The sequence below is a fragment of the Chelonia mydas genome, chromosome 11 (genome assembly GCF_015237465.2).
Source record: "Chelonia mydas isolate rCheMyd1 chromosome 11, rCheMyd1.pri.v2, whole genome shotgun sequence".
Classification (NCBI taxonomy): domain Eukaryota; kingdom Metazoa; phylum Chordata; order Testudines; family Cheloniidae; genus Chelonia; species Chelonia mydas.
The window spans coordinates 2,936,276-2,953,673 of record NC_051251.2 but is presented as its reverse complement, the minus strand read 5'-3'; the positions used below and the strand labels follow the sequence as shown (position 1 = coordinate 2,953,673).

Sequence of the window (17,398 nt, the reverse complement as noted above, 5' to 3'; positions counted from 1 at the left end):
GGCAAAGCTGAGATGGGCAGTGGGGTGAGAATTATGCTGAAACTTGTTAATGGCTGCCATCAACTGATTCTTTGATCTACAGATTATGGTAGACCTGGTTGAAGCTGATACATGTGCTAGCCACATACCTGGGGCTCCAAGCAGTTCCCACTTTCCCCTTTCGGTTTTCCGATTTTTCACTAAAATCAATAGGATTCTGTCCACTGATGCCTAAAACATTCCCTGAAACTTTGGAATAGATCAAATGTGGTGTTCAAAAGTTACCACATTACACCCAGACTGACAGAGAAATGCCGTTGAGTTCAATGAAGGACCTCACTTTGCGTGGCCAACCATCCCTTTCACTTTGGTGCTTGCTGTCTTTCTATATCACAGTGAGTATAGTGGGGCTGCAAGGAAGAGTCCAGAGAGGTTTCTCCCCTATATACCCTTCCGTCCGGAAAGTCAGAGCTTGCACTGTCTCCTAATAAGGATCAGATCTTTCCCGTTTGTGAAGAGAGGTTTATAGCTGCCAGCTTTGTTCTAAAGAAAGAGCAGAATATCTGGGTGGTAGCTGAGAGGCTAGACAGGCTGATATCATTAGAAATACACAGTACTCTTGAAGCAGTACTGATCGTGTGCTTGGTACTTATAATCACGTAGATGGAATCATTACATAGATTGTAAGCTCTTTGGGGCAGGGATCATCTTGTCATGGTGTAAGTTTTACAGTACCTAGCATAATGGAGCGTGGGGTCCCTAATTTGGACCCTTTGGTGATACCATCATTCAAGTAATACCACGTGGTCCCTGCCCAGTCTAAATAAACACAAAATGCAGTGCAAGAGGGAAGTGAATATTTGTAAGGTTGGTGGTAATTTCATGAACAAAAGTTTTAGAAGTTAGGTAAAACTTATGACTAATAAAAAAAAACAAAATTAAACAAAAAAAACCCTCTGCCCAGTTTGTGTTAGTGATTGCTCTTCCTCCTCTAGGATGCTTGATTTTCAGGGCCAACCAGTCTAAGGCCATGTCTACACTTACCAGTAGATTGGAATTGCTGTGATCAATGCAGCAGGGGTCTATTTAGCGGGTCTGGTGAAGACCTGTTAGGTCGATGGCAAAGCAATCTGCCATCGACTCCGGTGCTGCAATGTCCTGAGACGAGTAATATAAGTTGGTGAGAGAACGTGTCTCATTGACACAGCCGTGTAGACACTGCGGTAAATTGACCTAAGCTACGTCAACTTCAGTTACGTTATTCACATAATTGGAGTAGCGTAACTTAGGTCGACGTACCGAGGTTGTATAGACAAGGCCTAAGTGTTGTTCAACATGTACGTTAAGTCAGTAGGGGATATCTTGAGAGAATATGCTGATGATACTGGTCTATGATCATTATACTTGGCTCTGTTTCCTCACTGGAAGCAATCAGTTATTTTCTAGCTCTCTCGTTAGCTGGTAGAAATGAGGACCGGTATAAAAGCCATTTGGCATAAGCTCATCCTGGACAAGAACAAAATGATGTTGATTGAATCAGGAAGTCTCTTGAGTTGACAAAGTCTGATTGCTCCATTGGAGCAGGATGTCTGCCTATTGTTAAAATGGTCTGCAACTTCAGGGTCTTGCTAGATAGAAGTAGTAACCAGAACTGTCTCCTGAGAGGATCAGGCTGAGAGCATATTACACCTGTGCTCTTCATTATGAACTAGCAGCCAGTAAATACCCAAATTAAGTTCAGGGGACAGTTTACTGTCTACAGAACCCGAAGTGCCTTAGCTCCCAGAACGCTACGGGACCACATCTCGTCAAGCTAACTACACAACTAACTGTTAATGCAACCAAACATCTGTTGTCAGAAAGCCAAGAGGTAGAAAACTTTTTTTGTAAAAATAAAATGTATTTGAAACTGAGGTGACTATTTTGTGGGTAAAGCAAGCTGGGTTTTGAATGTGTTTATTTACTGGCTGCTGTCTTTGGTTTTGAACTTAATGCAGTTATTTCTGCCTTGCCTTCTATCTTTCAGGGTCCTGATTCTTCATCTGAAACGATACAGCTTCAGTGTGGCACTTTCTCTCAATCACAAAGTTGGGCAGCAGGTGGTTATCCCGAGATATTTGACCCTGTTATCTCATTGTACAGAAAGCACTCGGCCCCCGCTTACTCTGGGATGGAGTGCGCATTCTGCAGTGTAAGTGTGAAGTGCAGAATTTATCACAGTTATCTATTTATGGGTATTAAGTTCATGTATATGGCACATGGGAGGGGATGGTATCAAATGTTACATATCAGATCTACTCTAGAGAGTCAAATTAATAAAAGACATTTAAAAATTGCTCCTGTCCCCTCAAAGATCATTGTGATTCCCTTTACGAAATTAAAAGCCAAGTCTTTCGTCTGCTGCATTAATCCATAATGATACCAATATGAGACAATGTGTGGGGAAGGAGGATTACATCTCATGATGTAAGAAAGGCGGGAGCTCCTTTGCTTTGAGATGTGTAAAACTAGACAGGACAATATCTAGAGAACACTCTGTAAGGAACAACTCTTGCCCTAACCCCTGCGGATGGACTGTTAGAATTTACCAAGGGAAGTTCCCTGTGAGTCCATAATTCAGCTTTATTTCCAATACAAGTACTAGAATGATTGAGCTTTCATTTCATATTTGGTACACCATGATAGCTCTTACATTAAGATATAACTTCATACCTTTTCACTGCTGATCTTCCCCTGCATCCTTTGCTGTGCTGTCCTGTCCATTAATTTATTTATAGGTTTTTCTATGGTGCTTGTCACCACAGTATCTAGTACCTCACACAATGAATTTGTCCTCACAACAGCCCTATGAAGAAGGAAGTATTACTTAAGAATGGCTATACTTGGTCAGACCTAATGGTCCATCTAGCCCAGTATCCCGTCTCTGACAGTGGCCGGGACCTGATGCTTCAGAAGGAATGAACAGAACAGGGCAGTCTTTAGTGACCCATCCCCTGTCATCCAGTCCCAGTTTCTGGCAGTTGGAAGTTTAGGGACACCTGGAGCATGGGTTGTGTGCCTGTCCGACTGGGCTAATAGCCACTGATAGACCTATTCTCCAGGAACTTCTCATTCTTTTTTGAACCCAGTTATTCTTTTGGCCTTCACAACATCCCATGGCAATGTGTTCCACAGGCTGCCAGTTCGGTGTATGAAGAAGTCCTTCCTTTAAACCTGCTGCCTGTTAATTTCTTTGGGTGACCTCTAGTTCTGGTGTGATGTGAAGGGGTAAATTCCACGTCCCTAGTCACTTTCTCCACACACCCGTCATGATTTTATAGACCTCCATCATGTTCCCCCTTCGTTGTCCCTTTTCCAAGCTGAACAGTCCCAGTCTTTTTAATCTTGCCTCACATGGAAGCTGTTCCGTACGCCTAATAATTTCCGTTGCCCTTCTCAGTACCTTTTCCAATTCTAATATATCTGTTTTGAGATTGGGTGACCAGAATTGCGTGCGGCTTTCCAAATGTGGGGTACCATGGCTTCTCATTTTTACAGATGGCAGACTGAGGCACAGAGTATCGTGCCCAGGGTCACATAGGAAGTGGGGCAGACCAAGGAACAAAACCAAGGTCTCTTGTGTTCCGGTCCAGTGCCCTAACCGCAATAGCATAGTGAGTTAGGATGTGTCTGGCATGTTCAGCAGGATGGCACATGTGTTCTTTATGCTTAGTTTTGAATGAGGGTTTTCAACAGTATATTTTTGTAATTGAAAACTTTACTTTTGTAAAGAAAGAAAGGAGAAAAACGCTTTAAAGGGTCAGATTTGTAGTGGTTTGTAATGGAACCTGAATGTTCTCAGTCTTAATCTATCCTCCTGGCGAGCAGTAGGGGGTGACACATGGTGAGCTGGATGCAGCAGTCTTGGGTTTGGAGAGGAAGTCGGCTGTGTGGATTGGAAGGGATTGCTACAACAGCAGCCAGGTGGTGGGTATGATGAGAGTTGATGGAATTGAGGGATCCGAGATGAGGGTCAGGTGGATCAGAAAGCTAGTGTGGCAGTTGTACTGGTGAAAACGTGGGCCAGATAGGGAGCTGGTAAAGCCTCCAGGGCAGGTTGTGGGAGAGCGCAGATCATGAGTTGGCAGTAGGAGCTGGAAAGATGGTAGGAGTGCTGCAAGCTTTCAAACTGAGAGCTGTCCTAGGGTGTGCCATTAAGAGGAGAATCAAGTTGAAAGGGCTAATTATTTTTATGAACCGCTTTTGTATATTCATAGCATAGAATTCTTACTCTAAATCTCTGTGATTAACCAATACAAACAGGTATTCTCCTTATGGCTTTTTTGGCCATGGGCTGGCATGCAGTAGCCCATGAGTAAAATGCACATTTTTTTCAGAATATAACTGTGGCAATAAATACTTTGTTCTCTTTATAGTTCTCGACCATTGAAAGCTTCCCAAATGGTGAATTCCTGTACTGTAAGCACTTCCACACCTTGTAGGTAAGTTGTAATTCTGAAATGTCCTTGATTTGGGGCGGCAGTTCTCTGAAGAACTTTTGAACATTTAAATAAAAGTCTTGCCTTTCTCTCCCACTTTTGTCTTCCTTTACCATTTTTACTCCTTGTTGATTTTTGTGTTATGAATTACTGTCTCTACAATGAAAGGTTTCTGAGTAACAGCCGTGTTAGTCTGTATTCGCAAAAAGAAAAGGAGTACTTGTGGCACCTTAGAGACTAACCAATTTATTTGAGCATGAGCTTTCGTGAGCTACAGCTCACTTCATCCGATGAAGTGAGCTGTAGCTCACGAAAGCTCATGCTCAAATAAATTGGTTAGTCTCTAAGGTGCCACAAGTACTCCTTTTCTTTTTGTCTCTACAATGTTTTTCATGCTCCAGAGTTGTCTTGAAATTGCGTATCCAATGGCATAAATATTAAGGACACTTTTAGTGTTCACACAGCCCAAATCACATCTTTCAGCATTTCTCTTATAAGCCTGTTTTCTGAGGTTTATAATTATAACACAGACTAGATTTTTTTTCAGTATTAAAACCTACAGTAGCAAGGAAAACTGAACTTGGTTTGTATGGACTCTTTGATAGTTCGACTTCTCTTAAGAACTGGTTGTAACCATAACTGCAGACAAGCTGGTTTGTAAGTCGTTTACCAGAGAAGCAAAATAGTCTCTTATTCCAAGAGCTAGCTCTTTTCTCTGTTCTTATGTTTTGCACACCAAAGTTGGTTCTGGAAGAGTCATTTAATCCTAGGCTTTATTTGTGGGGGGTAAAGGGACATTGTTTTTACACTTCTTTCTGAGAGGCCAGCTCCTGAGAAACAGTGATAAATGTAATGTAGTGTTGGATAACTTTACACTGCATAAAAGTGAAGACACTGGAGGATGCATGTAGAGAGCACAGGTTTCTTAACCCTGGGGGTATGCAGAGGTCTTCCACGAAGTACATCAACTCATCTAGAGATTTGCCTAGTTTTACAAGTCTACATAAAAAGCACTAGTGAAGTCAGTACAAACTAAAATTTCATACAGTGACTGGTTTATACTGCTCTATATACGATACACTGAAATGTAAGTACCATATTTATATTCCAATGGATTTGTTTTATAATTACATGATAAAAATGAGAAAATTAGCAATTTGTCAGTAATAGTGTGCTGGGACACTTTTTTGTATTTTTTGGTCTGATTTTGTAAGCAAGTTGTTTTTTAGTGAGGTGAAACTTGGGGGTATGCAAGACAAATCAGCCTGCTGAAAGGGGTACAATATCTGGAAAGGTTGAGAGCCGCTGTTTTAACCTATAGAAAGTGCTTTTATTTTTCACCTTCGTGAGCCCTCCTTGCTTTTGGTTTTAATAAAAAGGCCAAATGGGAAAACTATTACACGTGTGAAATTTTGTCCTGCCAATACTATTTATGATCTACACAACTTGATTTCAGAGAATAATTAAAGTGTTTAAATAAATTTCCCAAATTAAACAGCATATAATAATGTGTTCTGTACTCTAGTGGAGTCCACTTAAGTGAATCTTCACAGAATGTTGTCCATGCACTGTAAATACATAAACGCAGAAGTGCAGGGAAGTTCTTTTAATGAATACCTGGTAAAGGAATACAGTAACTTCCAATGCACCAGTAGGTAAGCTAGGATGGAAAATTGATTTGCTAAGTAAATAGATTTTAAATATAGGAAACTGGAGTCTCTTCTAAATTTGCATAACTGCCTACCTGTTACACTCAAATTTCCTTTTTTAAAAGTTTAACAGGTTTCTACAGTGCTAGGAAATTATAGTTGTATTTTTAATTTTCAGAAAGTATACATTCAAATCTAAGAGCTCTGTGGCACTCTATGTGGATTCAGATAGTGAGGATGAGCCATTGAAACGGTCTGTTGCTCACAGTCAAAGATTGTGTGATGTACAGAGCAGAGAACAGCAGCAACAGCAAGAAGAGCCTGAAAAGGTAAAAGATTCTTTCCTCTCTGTAGGATTTATAATACATGTGCATTTTCTGTTATTGAGAGGGGAAAACATACCCTTTCACACGGAAAAAATCCCTTACATGTTTGTGTCTGGGCTGTCGGAGTCTATCAGACTGTGAATAAAACAGATGTAAATACAAGATTGGTTCATAATTAGCACAATTATGCTGAAGGGGACTGCTTTGCCAGGCCATCTGATTGACCTCTCTATGTGTTGGCTTGGGATCCCATTGGCAGCAGAGGTATTTGTATTAGAACTGCACTGAAGTCTTTAGCTTAGGTGTGTCAGCTGCACAACTGTTTTACTATTCAGTCCTTAGCGGGTATTTGAATTGCTTTCTCTTGAAGCTGCTCCCTGAGTGAAATAGGATGAAAGTCAGTCACTGGTAATAATTATCCAGTAAAATTCTTTGTTTAAATCTGGGGGCCAGGGTATGCATTGAGGATGGGGAAGAAAAATAATAACGTACAATTGGAATGAGTTTGTGGACCCCAAAGTTAAGTGTTTTGGACTCTGGGTCTCTTAGCTGATTGAAAAGTAAAGCTGTCAGTCTCTGGTGATAAGTGCTTAGAAATGTTTAGAGACCTAGTTTCTGATATGGGGGCATAATTCAATACGTTCTGCCTGTGAGGTCTGTTGTGGCAGATGTTCGCTGCATCCAAAGAAGCTTCTTGCCTGTACAATGGCATTGTAAGTGCAGTAGAACGGAGATGATTCGGGATTGTATGGGAGGGGAATGACATCCTAGAATGGCAAGTAAGACAAACTTTGAGGGTTCTACTTTGCATCTGCCTTAACTGATAAGAGTGCTTCCATCTGCACTCTCCTTTAGGGATGGGTGAGAAAGATGGCAGTGCTGTTGTTGCAAAAATGGAGTAATGCAGCCAATTTATGTGAATAGCAAATCAATCAGATCTAGTCTACCAGGATTGCTGTGGGGCTGAGTTGAGTAGTTATACTGTTGGTTTGCTCGTATGTAACCATATGCATTGGTGGTCATAAGAACAGCCCTACTGGATCAGACCCAAGGTCCATCCAGCCCAGTGTCCTGTCTGCCGACAGCGGCCAATGCCAGGTGCTTCAGAGGGAATGAACAGAACAGTCAATCATCAAGTGATCCATCCCCGGTCGCCCATTCCCAGCTTCTGGCAAACAGAGGCTTTGGACACCATCCCTGCCCATCTTGGCTATTAGCCATTGATGGACCTATCCTCCATGAACTTATGTAGTTCATTTGTGAAGCCTGTTATATTCTTGGCCTTTACAACATCCTCTGGCAAAGAGTTCCACAGGTTGACAGTGCGCTGTGTGGAAAAAATACTTCCTTCTGTTTGTTTTGAACCTGCTGCCTATTAATTTCATTTGGTGATCATTAGTTCTTGTGTTAGGAGGAGGAGTAAATAACACGTCCTTATCTACTTTCTCTACACCAGTCATGATTTTATAGACCTCTATCATATCTCCCCTTAGTTGCCTCTTTTTCAAGCTGAAAAGTCCCACTCTTATTAATCTCTCCTCATATGAAAGCTGTTCCATAACCCTGATCGTTTTTGTTGCCCTTTTCTGAACCTTTTCCAATTCCAATATATCTTTTGTTAGATGGGGCAATCACATCTGTATGCAGTATTCAAGATAAGGGCCTACCATGCATTTATATAGAGGCAATATGATATTTTCTGTCTTATTATCTATCCCTTTCTTAATGATTCTTAGCATTCTGTTAGCTTTTTTGACTGCCACTGCACATGGAGTGGATGTTTTCAGAGAACTATCCACCATGACTCCAAGATCTCTTTCTTGAGTGGTAACAGCTAATTTAGACCCCATCATTTTATGTGTATAGTTGGGATTATGTTTTCCAACATGCATTACTTTGCATTTATCAACATTGAATTTCATCTGCCATTTTGTTGCCAAGTCACCCAGTTTTGAGAGATCCTTTTGTAGCAATTGGCAATCGGCCTGGGACTTAACTATCTTGAGTAGTTTTGTATCATCTGCAGATTTTGCCATCTCATTGTTTATCCCTTTTTCCAGATCATTTATGAATATGTTGAATAGGACTAGTCCCAGTATAGACCCCTGGGGGGCACCATTATTTACCTCTCTCCATTCTGAAAACTGACCTTTTATTCCTACCCTGTGTGTCCTATCTTTTAACAAGTTACCAATCCATGAGAGCACCTTTCCTCTTATCCCATGACTGCTTACTTTGCTTAAGAGCCTTTGGTGAGGGACCTTGTCAAAGGCTTTCTGAAAATGTAAGTACACTATATCCACTGGATTCCCCTTGTCCACATGCTTGTTGACACCCTCAAATAATTCTAGTAGATTGGTGAGGCTGATTTCTCTCTACAAAAACCATGTTGACTCTTCCTCAACAAAGTATGTTCATCTATCTGTCTGACAGTTTTGTTCTTTACTATAGTTTCAACCAGTTTGCCCGGTACTGAAGTCAGGCTTATCAGCCCGTAGTTGCCAGGATCACTTGTGGAGCCCTTTTTAAAAATTGGCATCACATTAGCTATCTTCCAGTCATTTGGTACAGAAGCTGATTTAAATGAAAGGTTACAGACTACAGTTAGTAGTGCTGCAAAATTTCACATTTGAATTCCTTCAGAACTCTTGAGTGAATACCATCTGGTCCTGTAAAAGTGGCAAAGAGTCCTGTGGCACCTTATAGACTAACAGACGTATTGGAGCATGAGCTTTCGTGGGTGAATACCCACTTCGTCGGATGCATGTCATCACCCATGAAAGCTCATGCTCCAATACGTCTGTTAGTCTATAAGGTGCCACAGGACTCTTTGCCGCTTTTACAGATCCAGACTAACACGGCTACCCCTCTGAAGCTTGACATCTGGTCCTGGTGACTTATTACTGTTTAATTTATCAGTTTGTTCCAACATCTCCTCTAATAACACATCAATCTGGGGCAGTTCCTCAGATTTATCACCTAAAAAGAATGGCTCAGGTTTGGGAATCTCCCTCACATCCTCAGCTGTGAAGACAGATGCAAAGAATTCATTTAGTTTCTCCGCAATGGCCTTATTGTCCTTGAGTGCTCCTTTAGCATCACGATAGTCCAGTGGCTCCACTGGTTGGTTAGTGGGCTTCCTCCTTCTGATGTACTTAACATTTTTTTTTGCTATTACTTTTGAATCTTTGGCTAGCTGGTCTTCAAATTCTTTTTTGTCCTACATGCATGAACCTGACCAACTATCAGTTATCACTAACTGGACCATCTCTTCTCTCTAGAATTTCACCCTCCTCTTTGAACTTCCTTTCCTATCCATGGTCTTGTGCCTGTGTCCTACAGCATCAGAGATGGAAATAATCTCTGGTCTGAGTGTGTGGTTATGTAACCGGTGTGGTGGTCAGTTTGTAGTCTCAGCAGCTTGTGTGTTCAGCTGAATGATAAGCACAAGCATAGAAGGCTACTGCAGCAGTGGACAAGCTGGCTAACAGACCAGCAACATAAAGATACAGCGTTAGCCTGAGTTTTCTGGGTAGAGTTGACAGGCCTGTCTGTTGTGAAAGAACCATTTATTTTTCTTTTATGCATTGCTATTTGCTGCCCTGATCTTCAGATTTTGGCTTCTCTTGGTCATATTTCCTGAGACTGTCTAAAGCTCATTTGAGACACTGAGTTCTTTTCCCTTCTCTTCTCATCCTGGCCTAGGTTCAGTGGTTCTCTTTCCATCTTCCAGTTCAAGTTGCGTTTATCTCCAGCTTCATTAATCACCTATTGGTGATGACTTTGCTACTTATATATGGAGGTTACCAGAGGGTGAGGGCTCACCACCACCTGGAAGGGTGTCACAAGGGGAAGGTGTGGTGATCACAGATGGAGAGAGAGCTGTAGCCTTGCACATCTTGCAAATCCTGGTGGTTGCAGATCAGTGGTTTTCAGCCTGTGATCTGCAGACCACTAGGGATCTGCAGACTGTCTAACATTTTCAAAGGGATCTTCACATTGAAATTTTTTAGGGGTCCACAAATGTAAAAAGTTTGAAAACCACTGAGTAGATCTATTATTCAAAGTTAACGTTCGTTCCTAAAGACATATTGCGTTGACTCTGTATATGTGAACTGTATTTACTATGGTTGATACCCAAACTCCCACTTCCTGACGGTTAACCCAAAAGAAATGTGCACAGTAAATGCAAACTGGATATGACACACCTTTAATTTTTTTTTAAAGCTTTTTAGCCTGAATCCATTCATTTGTAGGGTTCAAAACGAAGTAAACCAGAGTGCGATAAATCTTCTGACTTGGGAAATGCTGGTTTCGATGGAATGAGCGAGGATGAGTTGCTAGCAGCTGTGTTAGAGATTAGCAAGAGGGAAGCCTCATTCTCTGTGAGCCATGATGAAGATAAACCCACAAGCAGCCCAGACACTGGTTTTGGAGAGGACGAGGTGCAGGAATTGCCAGAAAATCTGCAATCTATAGAGATGGAGAAACCCAAAACAACTACAGAATCAGGTAGGATGAGAAGTAACTTTATCTTAACTGAACAGATTCTATGGTGACTCAGAAGTTGGTATTTACAGCAGCAGATGAAAAATATATGAGGCATGAATTGCATGTGAGTGGATTGTAGGCCGTGTCTGATGTACATGGAGAAATATAAATATCAAGTTTTTCTTATCTTTAAAGCTTTTTGTTTAATTTTGAAAACGTTCTCATATCGAACACTTGTAATATGGCTCTGCTAAACTTAGTCACCACCAAAGTTTTGGTGATTTTTTCCATCTCCTGTTTAACAATCACCTCCGTCAATTCACTAACAAAAGAGTTTTACTCTTCCATATTCTGAGTACACTTTATTTTCTATAACTGTCTCCAAATCAGTTGCAATCCTGAGTAGCATAGTAGCAATATCCAAAGATAGTTGTTTTTGTGTATGATTAATACATTCAAAGGATAAGGCTAAAATCCCTCTGATGCATAGTGAAAAATAAGTAAAATTGTAATTAATTTAGCCTCGTGTATACAATTTTAAAAAGTTTTTTTTTTCCCCTAAAACAGTACTTTATATTTATGTAAATCCTTCAGAATAAGCCCAACACACTTTTACAGATTGTGGCCCCAAATCCTGCAAATGTGCTTAACTTTACCACTGTGAAGAAGCCCCATTGATTTGAGTGTGGGATAATTGGGTCTCAGCTTTTCTAGTTGGTTAACAGAAATTTTTATAAGCTTGTAATTTGCTCATGCTACTTGCTTTGGATCAAATTATTTCCTAACTCCACTATCCTGAAAACGCAGTCAGATGAAGTTCCTTCTTTCTTTTCTTTTCCTCTTAAGAGTTAAGAAATTAAATGCAAAAACCCTACTCTACTGAAGGTTGCAGTTAGCTCAAAATGTCAGGTACTGTCAAATGAAACTTCATGTCAGAAGTCAACACATGAAATAATTCACACAACCTTGTCTGCTCCCGTATTCATATATACTGTGGTGCATTTTACACAATCACACTGAATTTCATGTACTTTCAATGCAGGTGGAGCGGGAGACCTACCTAGTTTAGATATGATGGAGGGCACACTTTCCCCACTCCTCCTCATAACTGAGAGCTGTGTAATAGCCAGAAACCTTGTGGGGTATTGCTCCTTATAATGAAAGTCTGAGTCACAGACTTAAAAAGAAGAGTTAAAAAATTCTATGTTTTGCTATTCATTTAAGAGGATTAGACAGAGCTGGGTTACAATCCTGACTCTGGTGGTCCTGCATTTTCAGGATGTTGCAGATGCTGGCATTTTGCTTCCTGTAATCCTCTGATAACTAATGAACAGATGTGGAAGTCTTCTTTTCCAATTCAAGGATGGGTTCACATTAAGATAGATGGCCTTGCTGTTTTTTTTAGGGGGATTCTGACCATTTACCTGTAGCTAATTGGGGGTTGAAAGTATGCTGCAGATAAGAGAGGTACATATATTAATGGCAACAAATATTCCCTCCATAAGCTTTGTAAAACAGCTTCTTTCCTCTTTCCATTGCACAGATCTTAAAGGTAAACTACACAGTTGGAAAATTACTTGTGCTTTGATACTACTTAAAAATCTGTAGATCACCTAGCTCTAAATTGAAGCAAAAAAATGACAAACCCTAATAGCGTTTAAGAGATTTTGCGGCTTCCCTCGGTCTTATTTAGAGGAAACGTAGTGGGTTCAATTTTAGGTTTTTCTATGGTGCCGGCACCGTAGTATGTAAGCACTGTCTAAATCTATGTACTGTAACTCTAGCAAATGTCAATTAGCTGAACTTGGGCCACAGTTGTGAAAGCCTAGCAGAATGGGACATGTTTGTTTAGGCAAAGGCTGCTGGTTTTAAATGCAAGCATAGAGTTTGGGGAGAGAGGATTTTGATAAAACGTTGCTCAGTCCCAAACCTGTAAGATTTGTTATAACATTCCCCTCTCTCATCAAATCCGTAGGCATTCCTAAGGATTTATTAGTTGTCCCTCTACCAGTAGATGCCACTGTGCTCCAAGGAGTTCAGGGGCATAAAGAGGACTTAGATGGTAACAAACAAGGGACCAGAAAAGCATAAATGTCCTCTGCTTCCTCAGGTCCTGCCAATTTCACTGAGATAACTAAAGATTTTGATGAGAATAAGGAAAACAAAACTCCGGAAGGCTCCCAGGGGGAGGTTGACTGGCTGCAGCAGTACGATATGGAGCGAGAGCGGGAGGAACAAGAACTTCAGCAGGCACTGGCTCAGAGCCTCCAAGAACAAGTAAGAGCTAATACTCCCTTCCCTAAGTCATCTTTTCCAGCATCAGAAACCTGATGGCAAAATAAAAGTTCACCCTGGGCTTGGACAATAATTGCAAATTGTCTCTACTGCTAATATTTATCTTCTAGAAGAGACCAGTATGAAAAGCAGAAGATTATTCTAATTCACTAGCCAGTACAGTCGGTGAGATTAACTATATTAATCACAGTTAGTATAAACTTTGAAAATCACACCTAGATATTTAAAAGGTTCACCTATACAAAAAAAGGCAAAGCTGTTCCTCACCTAGTTATGTATTGAAATTTAACAAGCCTCACTCTTTAACTTCCGTACACCTCCCTAATTCATCCCCCACTTGAAGGCCTTGCAGTGTGTCCTGTCAAGAGACAGAGGGAGAAGCAGGTTCTAATGCAGATGACCATCCCCTCAGGCAACCATGCCAGCAGCTCTCTTTTTAAATCAGAACACGGTTAGCTCAAACTGTTCCTCTGACTTCAACTGCTGTGGTATCACATGAGGGGTAAGGGCAGGTTTCTGAGATAATTATGTCCCAAACCATTTAGGTTAATATTAGCACCTGGAATTACACCCTGAAACAAAGTGGGAGCTAGTGCAGATCACACTGCACTTCTGACCTGTGCTAAGCAAACACACAGCTGCGTTATGCACTTGCTGCAGTTTTTGAATAGTCTTCTGTTCTAGCCCCATGTAGTCCAGTCTTAGGGTTGCAAAGGCTAACTCAACCTTCTAGTCAAACACAAATGGGGACAGAAGTGCTACTGGCAAACCAGGCATCTGCAAACATTTAGAGCTCTAACAGCCCCCCTGGGTTGCTAATATGTTACACAAATACTGGACAGACTGCTCGTCTCCCCTTCATGCACACAAACATTGAGGGAAGCAGGAACTGTTCAGCAGCATCCCATGGCCAGGACTGCAGCCACCCCAGCACCTTGTGCCCTGTTGTCTTGGGCCCCGCTGTCAGTGCTGCCCTAACTCCAACCCTGTCCTGCCCTTCATTTCCAGCAACTGCATAGGTGTTGGAAGTAGGGGTGCTGCTGCGCCCCCTGGCTTGAAGTGGTTTCCATGATACGCAGGGTTTACAGTTTGATTCAGTGGCGCTTAGCACCCCCACTATGCAAATTGTTCCAGCACTACTGAGCAGATGTAAAAATAAAACATTTTAAAAATTAAAAACAATATTTTATATAGATTTTTATTTTTATCATCCACATTAGCAAAAATAAAAATCTAATTTTGCCAACCCTACTTCTTTTCAGGTTTGAAATACCTAGACAACTTGGAGTCAACTTAACCCTTCATCCTTCCTGTATAGACAAATAGAGTTCAGTACAGTTTACTGTGATAGGGAAGGAGATCATTTGTTATAAGTCCTTGAACTGAGCACCCTGTCTGCTTTGTGTTGATATTAGATATCATGGTACTCCTTGTAAGAGATGGGGTTGGCCTAGATATCAGGGGGCAAATTTCCCCACCCTCCAGTGTAATTCCTTGTGAGGCACAGTGATGGATTTGCTTCATTTCAGCTGTGCTATTAACACGTAGATTCCTAGTGCTTTTGGAACGGTGAGATGAAAAACCCCTATGGCAATAATGTAAAATGGATTTAAATGTTACCTTCTGGTGTAATCATAGTGAGGACCTGCCACCCCACCTGTGATTCAGACATGGCGTGCATTCAGACCCTGAATTAAGGAGCCTGTTCATGCAGTAGTGCCGGCTGGCTTTGGAAGCAGCCACATCCAGTCTCTTCTGCTGGAATCAGTGTTGCTACAACTCAGACCCCTTTTGAGGTTGGTGGGAGGAGACAGGGCAGAGATACAAAAAAAAGATGGTTTCACTTTTATTATCTATCCCAACTTGTTAAGATTCATTGATGTAACGTTTGCAAAATCCTTTTCTGGAGTTGGGAAATACAGACATTTTTCCATGAATTATATATTTTTGTTAAGCTGTAGGCCAAGCCCTCTTTTTTAGCAATTTTAAAATAAATTGTAGCAGATTGTTTCACCTTTTGATTGAGGTTTGTGTCCTCAGTTAGCTTTGGGCAGAATATTGTGTAAATGTTGTCGTAGGGTCCAGAACTTTATGTGTAAGTGACGGTTTTACTTTTCAAATGGTTCACAAATTCATTATGATGCTTTTCAGATCAGTGATCCAGAGAGCGCTCATGGTGTTACTAGGGACTTGCTCTGCTGCATACCAAACTTTAGTAGCTTTGACAAGCTTTAATTAAGGTTTGTCCCAGGTCCTGTTGCACTAGAACATTGGATTCTTGCTGGTTGTAAACATTCCTTCACATGGAACTTTTAATGTACTATGTCAGGTTTGTTGTAGAAACCAAAGCCGCACAGTTGCAATAGAAAAAGCACACTACAAGAATTTTAAACAGTGAAGTGTCTCAGTGAACTAAGTTTTTTTGTTTTGTTTTGTTTTCTTTCCATCAGGAAGCACGAGAACAAAAAGAAGATGATGACCTTAAACGAGCTACTGAATTAAGTCTCCAAGGTGAAATTTATTTAACCGCTTCCATAATGCTGCTTTTTAGGGGAAATATATCCATGTGTGTGATTGCAACTCTGAGCATCTGAAAGGCAGCTGAGATTTCATGCCTTTTTTTTGTTTGACTGTAGTTGGCTCTGTTCCGTTCAGTTTTATTTCATTCATTTATGGAAGTAAATGCCATTGAAAATTCTTAACATGAAAACTGCAGTAGTTTGTCAGTCCTTAATTCAGTTTTTTAAAAACATTGTGTACACAGATATTTGGATCTTGAAACTCTTTGTTCCCGAAAAGCCAGCTGTCTATGGCCAAGAGACCCCTGCAGTCTCACATCTGCAGAATACCCTCTTGGCTGAATCAGTTCCCAAAGCCCTGGCTTATCATAATTCTGTAGTTTTGGATTAACATTTTAATACACTTAAATGTAACAGATTTGCCCAGGATAATGGATAAAATGCTTTATATCTAATAAAAGAACAGAGAGATTATCCACAGCAAGGTGTAGCCCTGGAGAGCACCCAAAGTGAGCAGGTACGCTGTCTGTGCATTCTAAACTGAGGTAACACATTCAGCCCAAGGCTCAGTTTAGCAGTCTTGTAGGCCTAGCATACGAGTAGGGCAGAACAAAGCCAAAAAACCCCACACCAGAAGAGGGGCAGTTGTGATGATGAAATACAGGAGTATTACTTAAAATTCACTTCTAATCTTGCCCAGGCTCCTTAAATAGTCCTCCCTTGCTTATTATTGAAGAGGCACGGGTCTGCTCTTTAACAGGAATAAAACAATATTAAACACACAACAGTGTGAAAGTATAATTCACAACTGTGACACATCACATTGTAAAGATTCAGCCAGTTACTACCGTGTACTCTTAACCAGTGTCCTGCATTCTTGGGCTCTCTTTGCAGCCCACAGCCTCACTCTTTTATCAGATATTGGGGGTGATGTTTTGGCAAAGCAAGTTCCTTCTCCAGCAGTGGTTGAGTGCATTCCCCCGGCAGCACTTCCAGCCCTTAGTAGGCTGGTAGGGTCCCGCACTGGGAATTTAAAATGCTCTTGATTTGCAATCACTTAATTTTATTTGACATCCTGAATATTGTCAAATGCCTCTAAGCATGCTGTCATGTCATTCATAATTGTGACAGCAGGTACTTGCTAACAGGGATGCTAATACGTTTTCACTATGAAGCTGCTGTTCCCTTCTCACATGTAGCCAGCAGGTTTTTTTTTTAAACATGATCCAGTGTTGGTGCTATTGGTCCAGTATTGATGCTATAACAGTGTAGTAATCCCAGCACTATCAGTGTTTTGGGACTAAGGATTCTCTGTGACTGCGTCTCCATGCGTGACTCACTTGGACAGCCTGCATTTCCCCCTGGGACAATGTATCTTACAAAGCTCGGAACAAAGAGCATGAGATCTGGCAATAGAGCATTTTCACTTAAGAGGGTTCAACTGCGGAACACACCTGAGGAGATTAGACTAATTCAGCGTCTGATGACTTTACAGGGCAAATTGCATGAACCTTCCTTTTGGCAAAGTATTTCCATCCTAACTGGCATGATGACAGTTTTAAAAAACCAGGGAGAGGAGAAGAGCAGAGAACTCAAGTCCAGTTAGGACTCACCATGCAAATTTAAATTATCTGGGAAAAGTTTAGGTGCTTCTGTAACAA

General features: G+C 41.0%; 1 protein-coding gene across 3 annotated transcripts in view; it reads left to right on the top strand.

Annotated features, from left to right (window-relative positions):
• USP37 (ubiquitin specific peptidase 37) overlaps positions 1 to 17,398 on the top strand; it is a 57,214-nt gene that overhangs the window by 28,062 nt on the left and 11,754 nt on the right. For all 3 annotated transcript variants that reach the window (XM_037913121.2, XM_037913124.2, XM_037913122.2), the window contains exons 15-20: positions 2,006 to 2,170; positions 4,395 to 4,460; positions 6,285 to 6,435; positions 10,689 to 10,944; positions 13,034 to 13,200; positions 15,669 to 15,729. In XM_037913121.2, the coding sequence (XP_037769049.1) occupies positions 2,006 to 2,170; positions 4,395 to 4,460; positions 6,285 to 6,435; positions 10,689 to 10,944; positions 13,034 to 13,200; positions 15,669 to 15,729 (866 nt within the window). The remainder of the gene's footprint in view (positions 1 to 2,005; positions 2,171 to 4,394; positions 4,461 to 6,284; positions 6,436 to 10,688; positions 10,945 to 13,033; positions 13,201 to 15,668; positions 15,730 to 17,398) is intronic.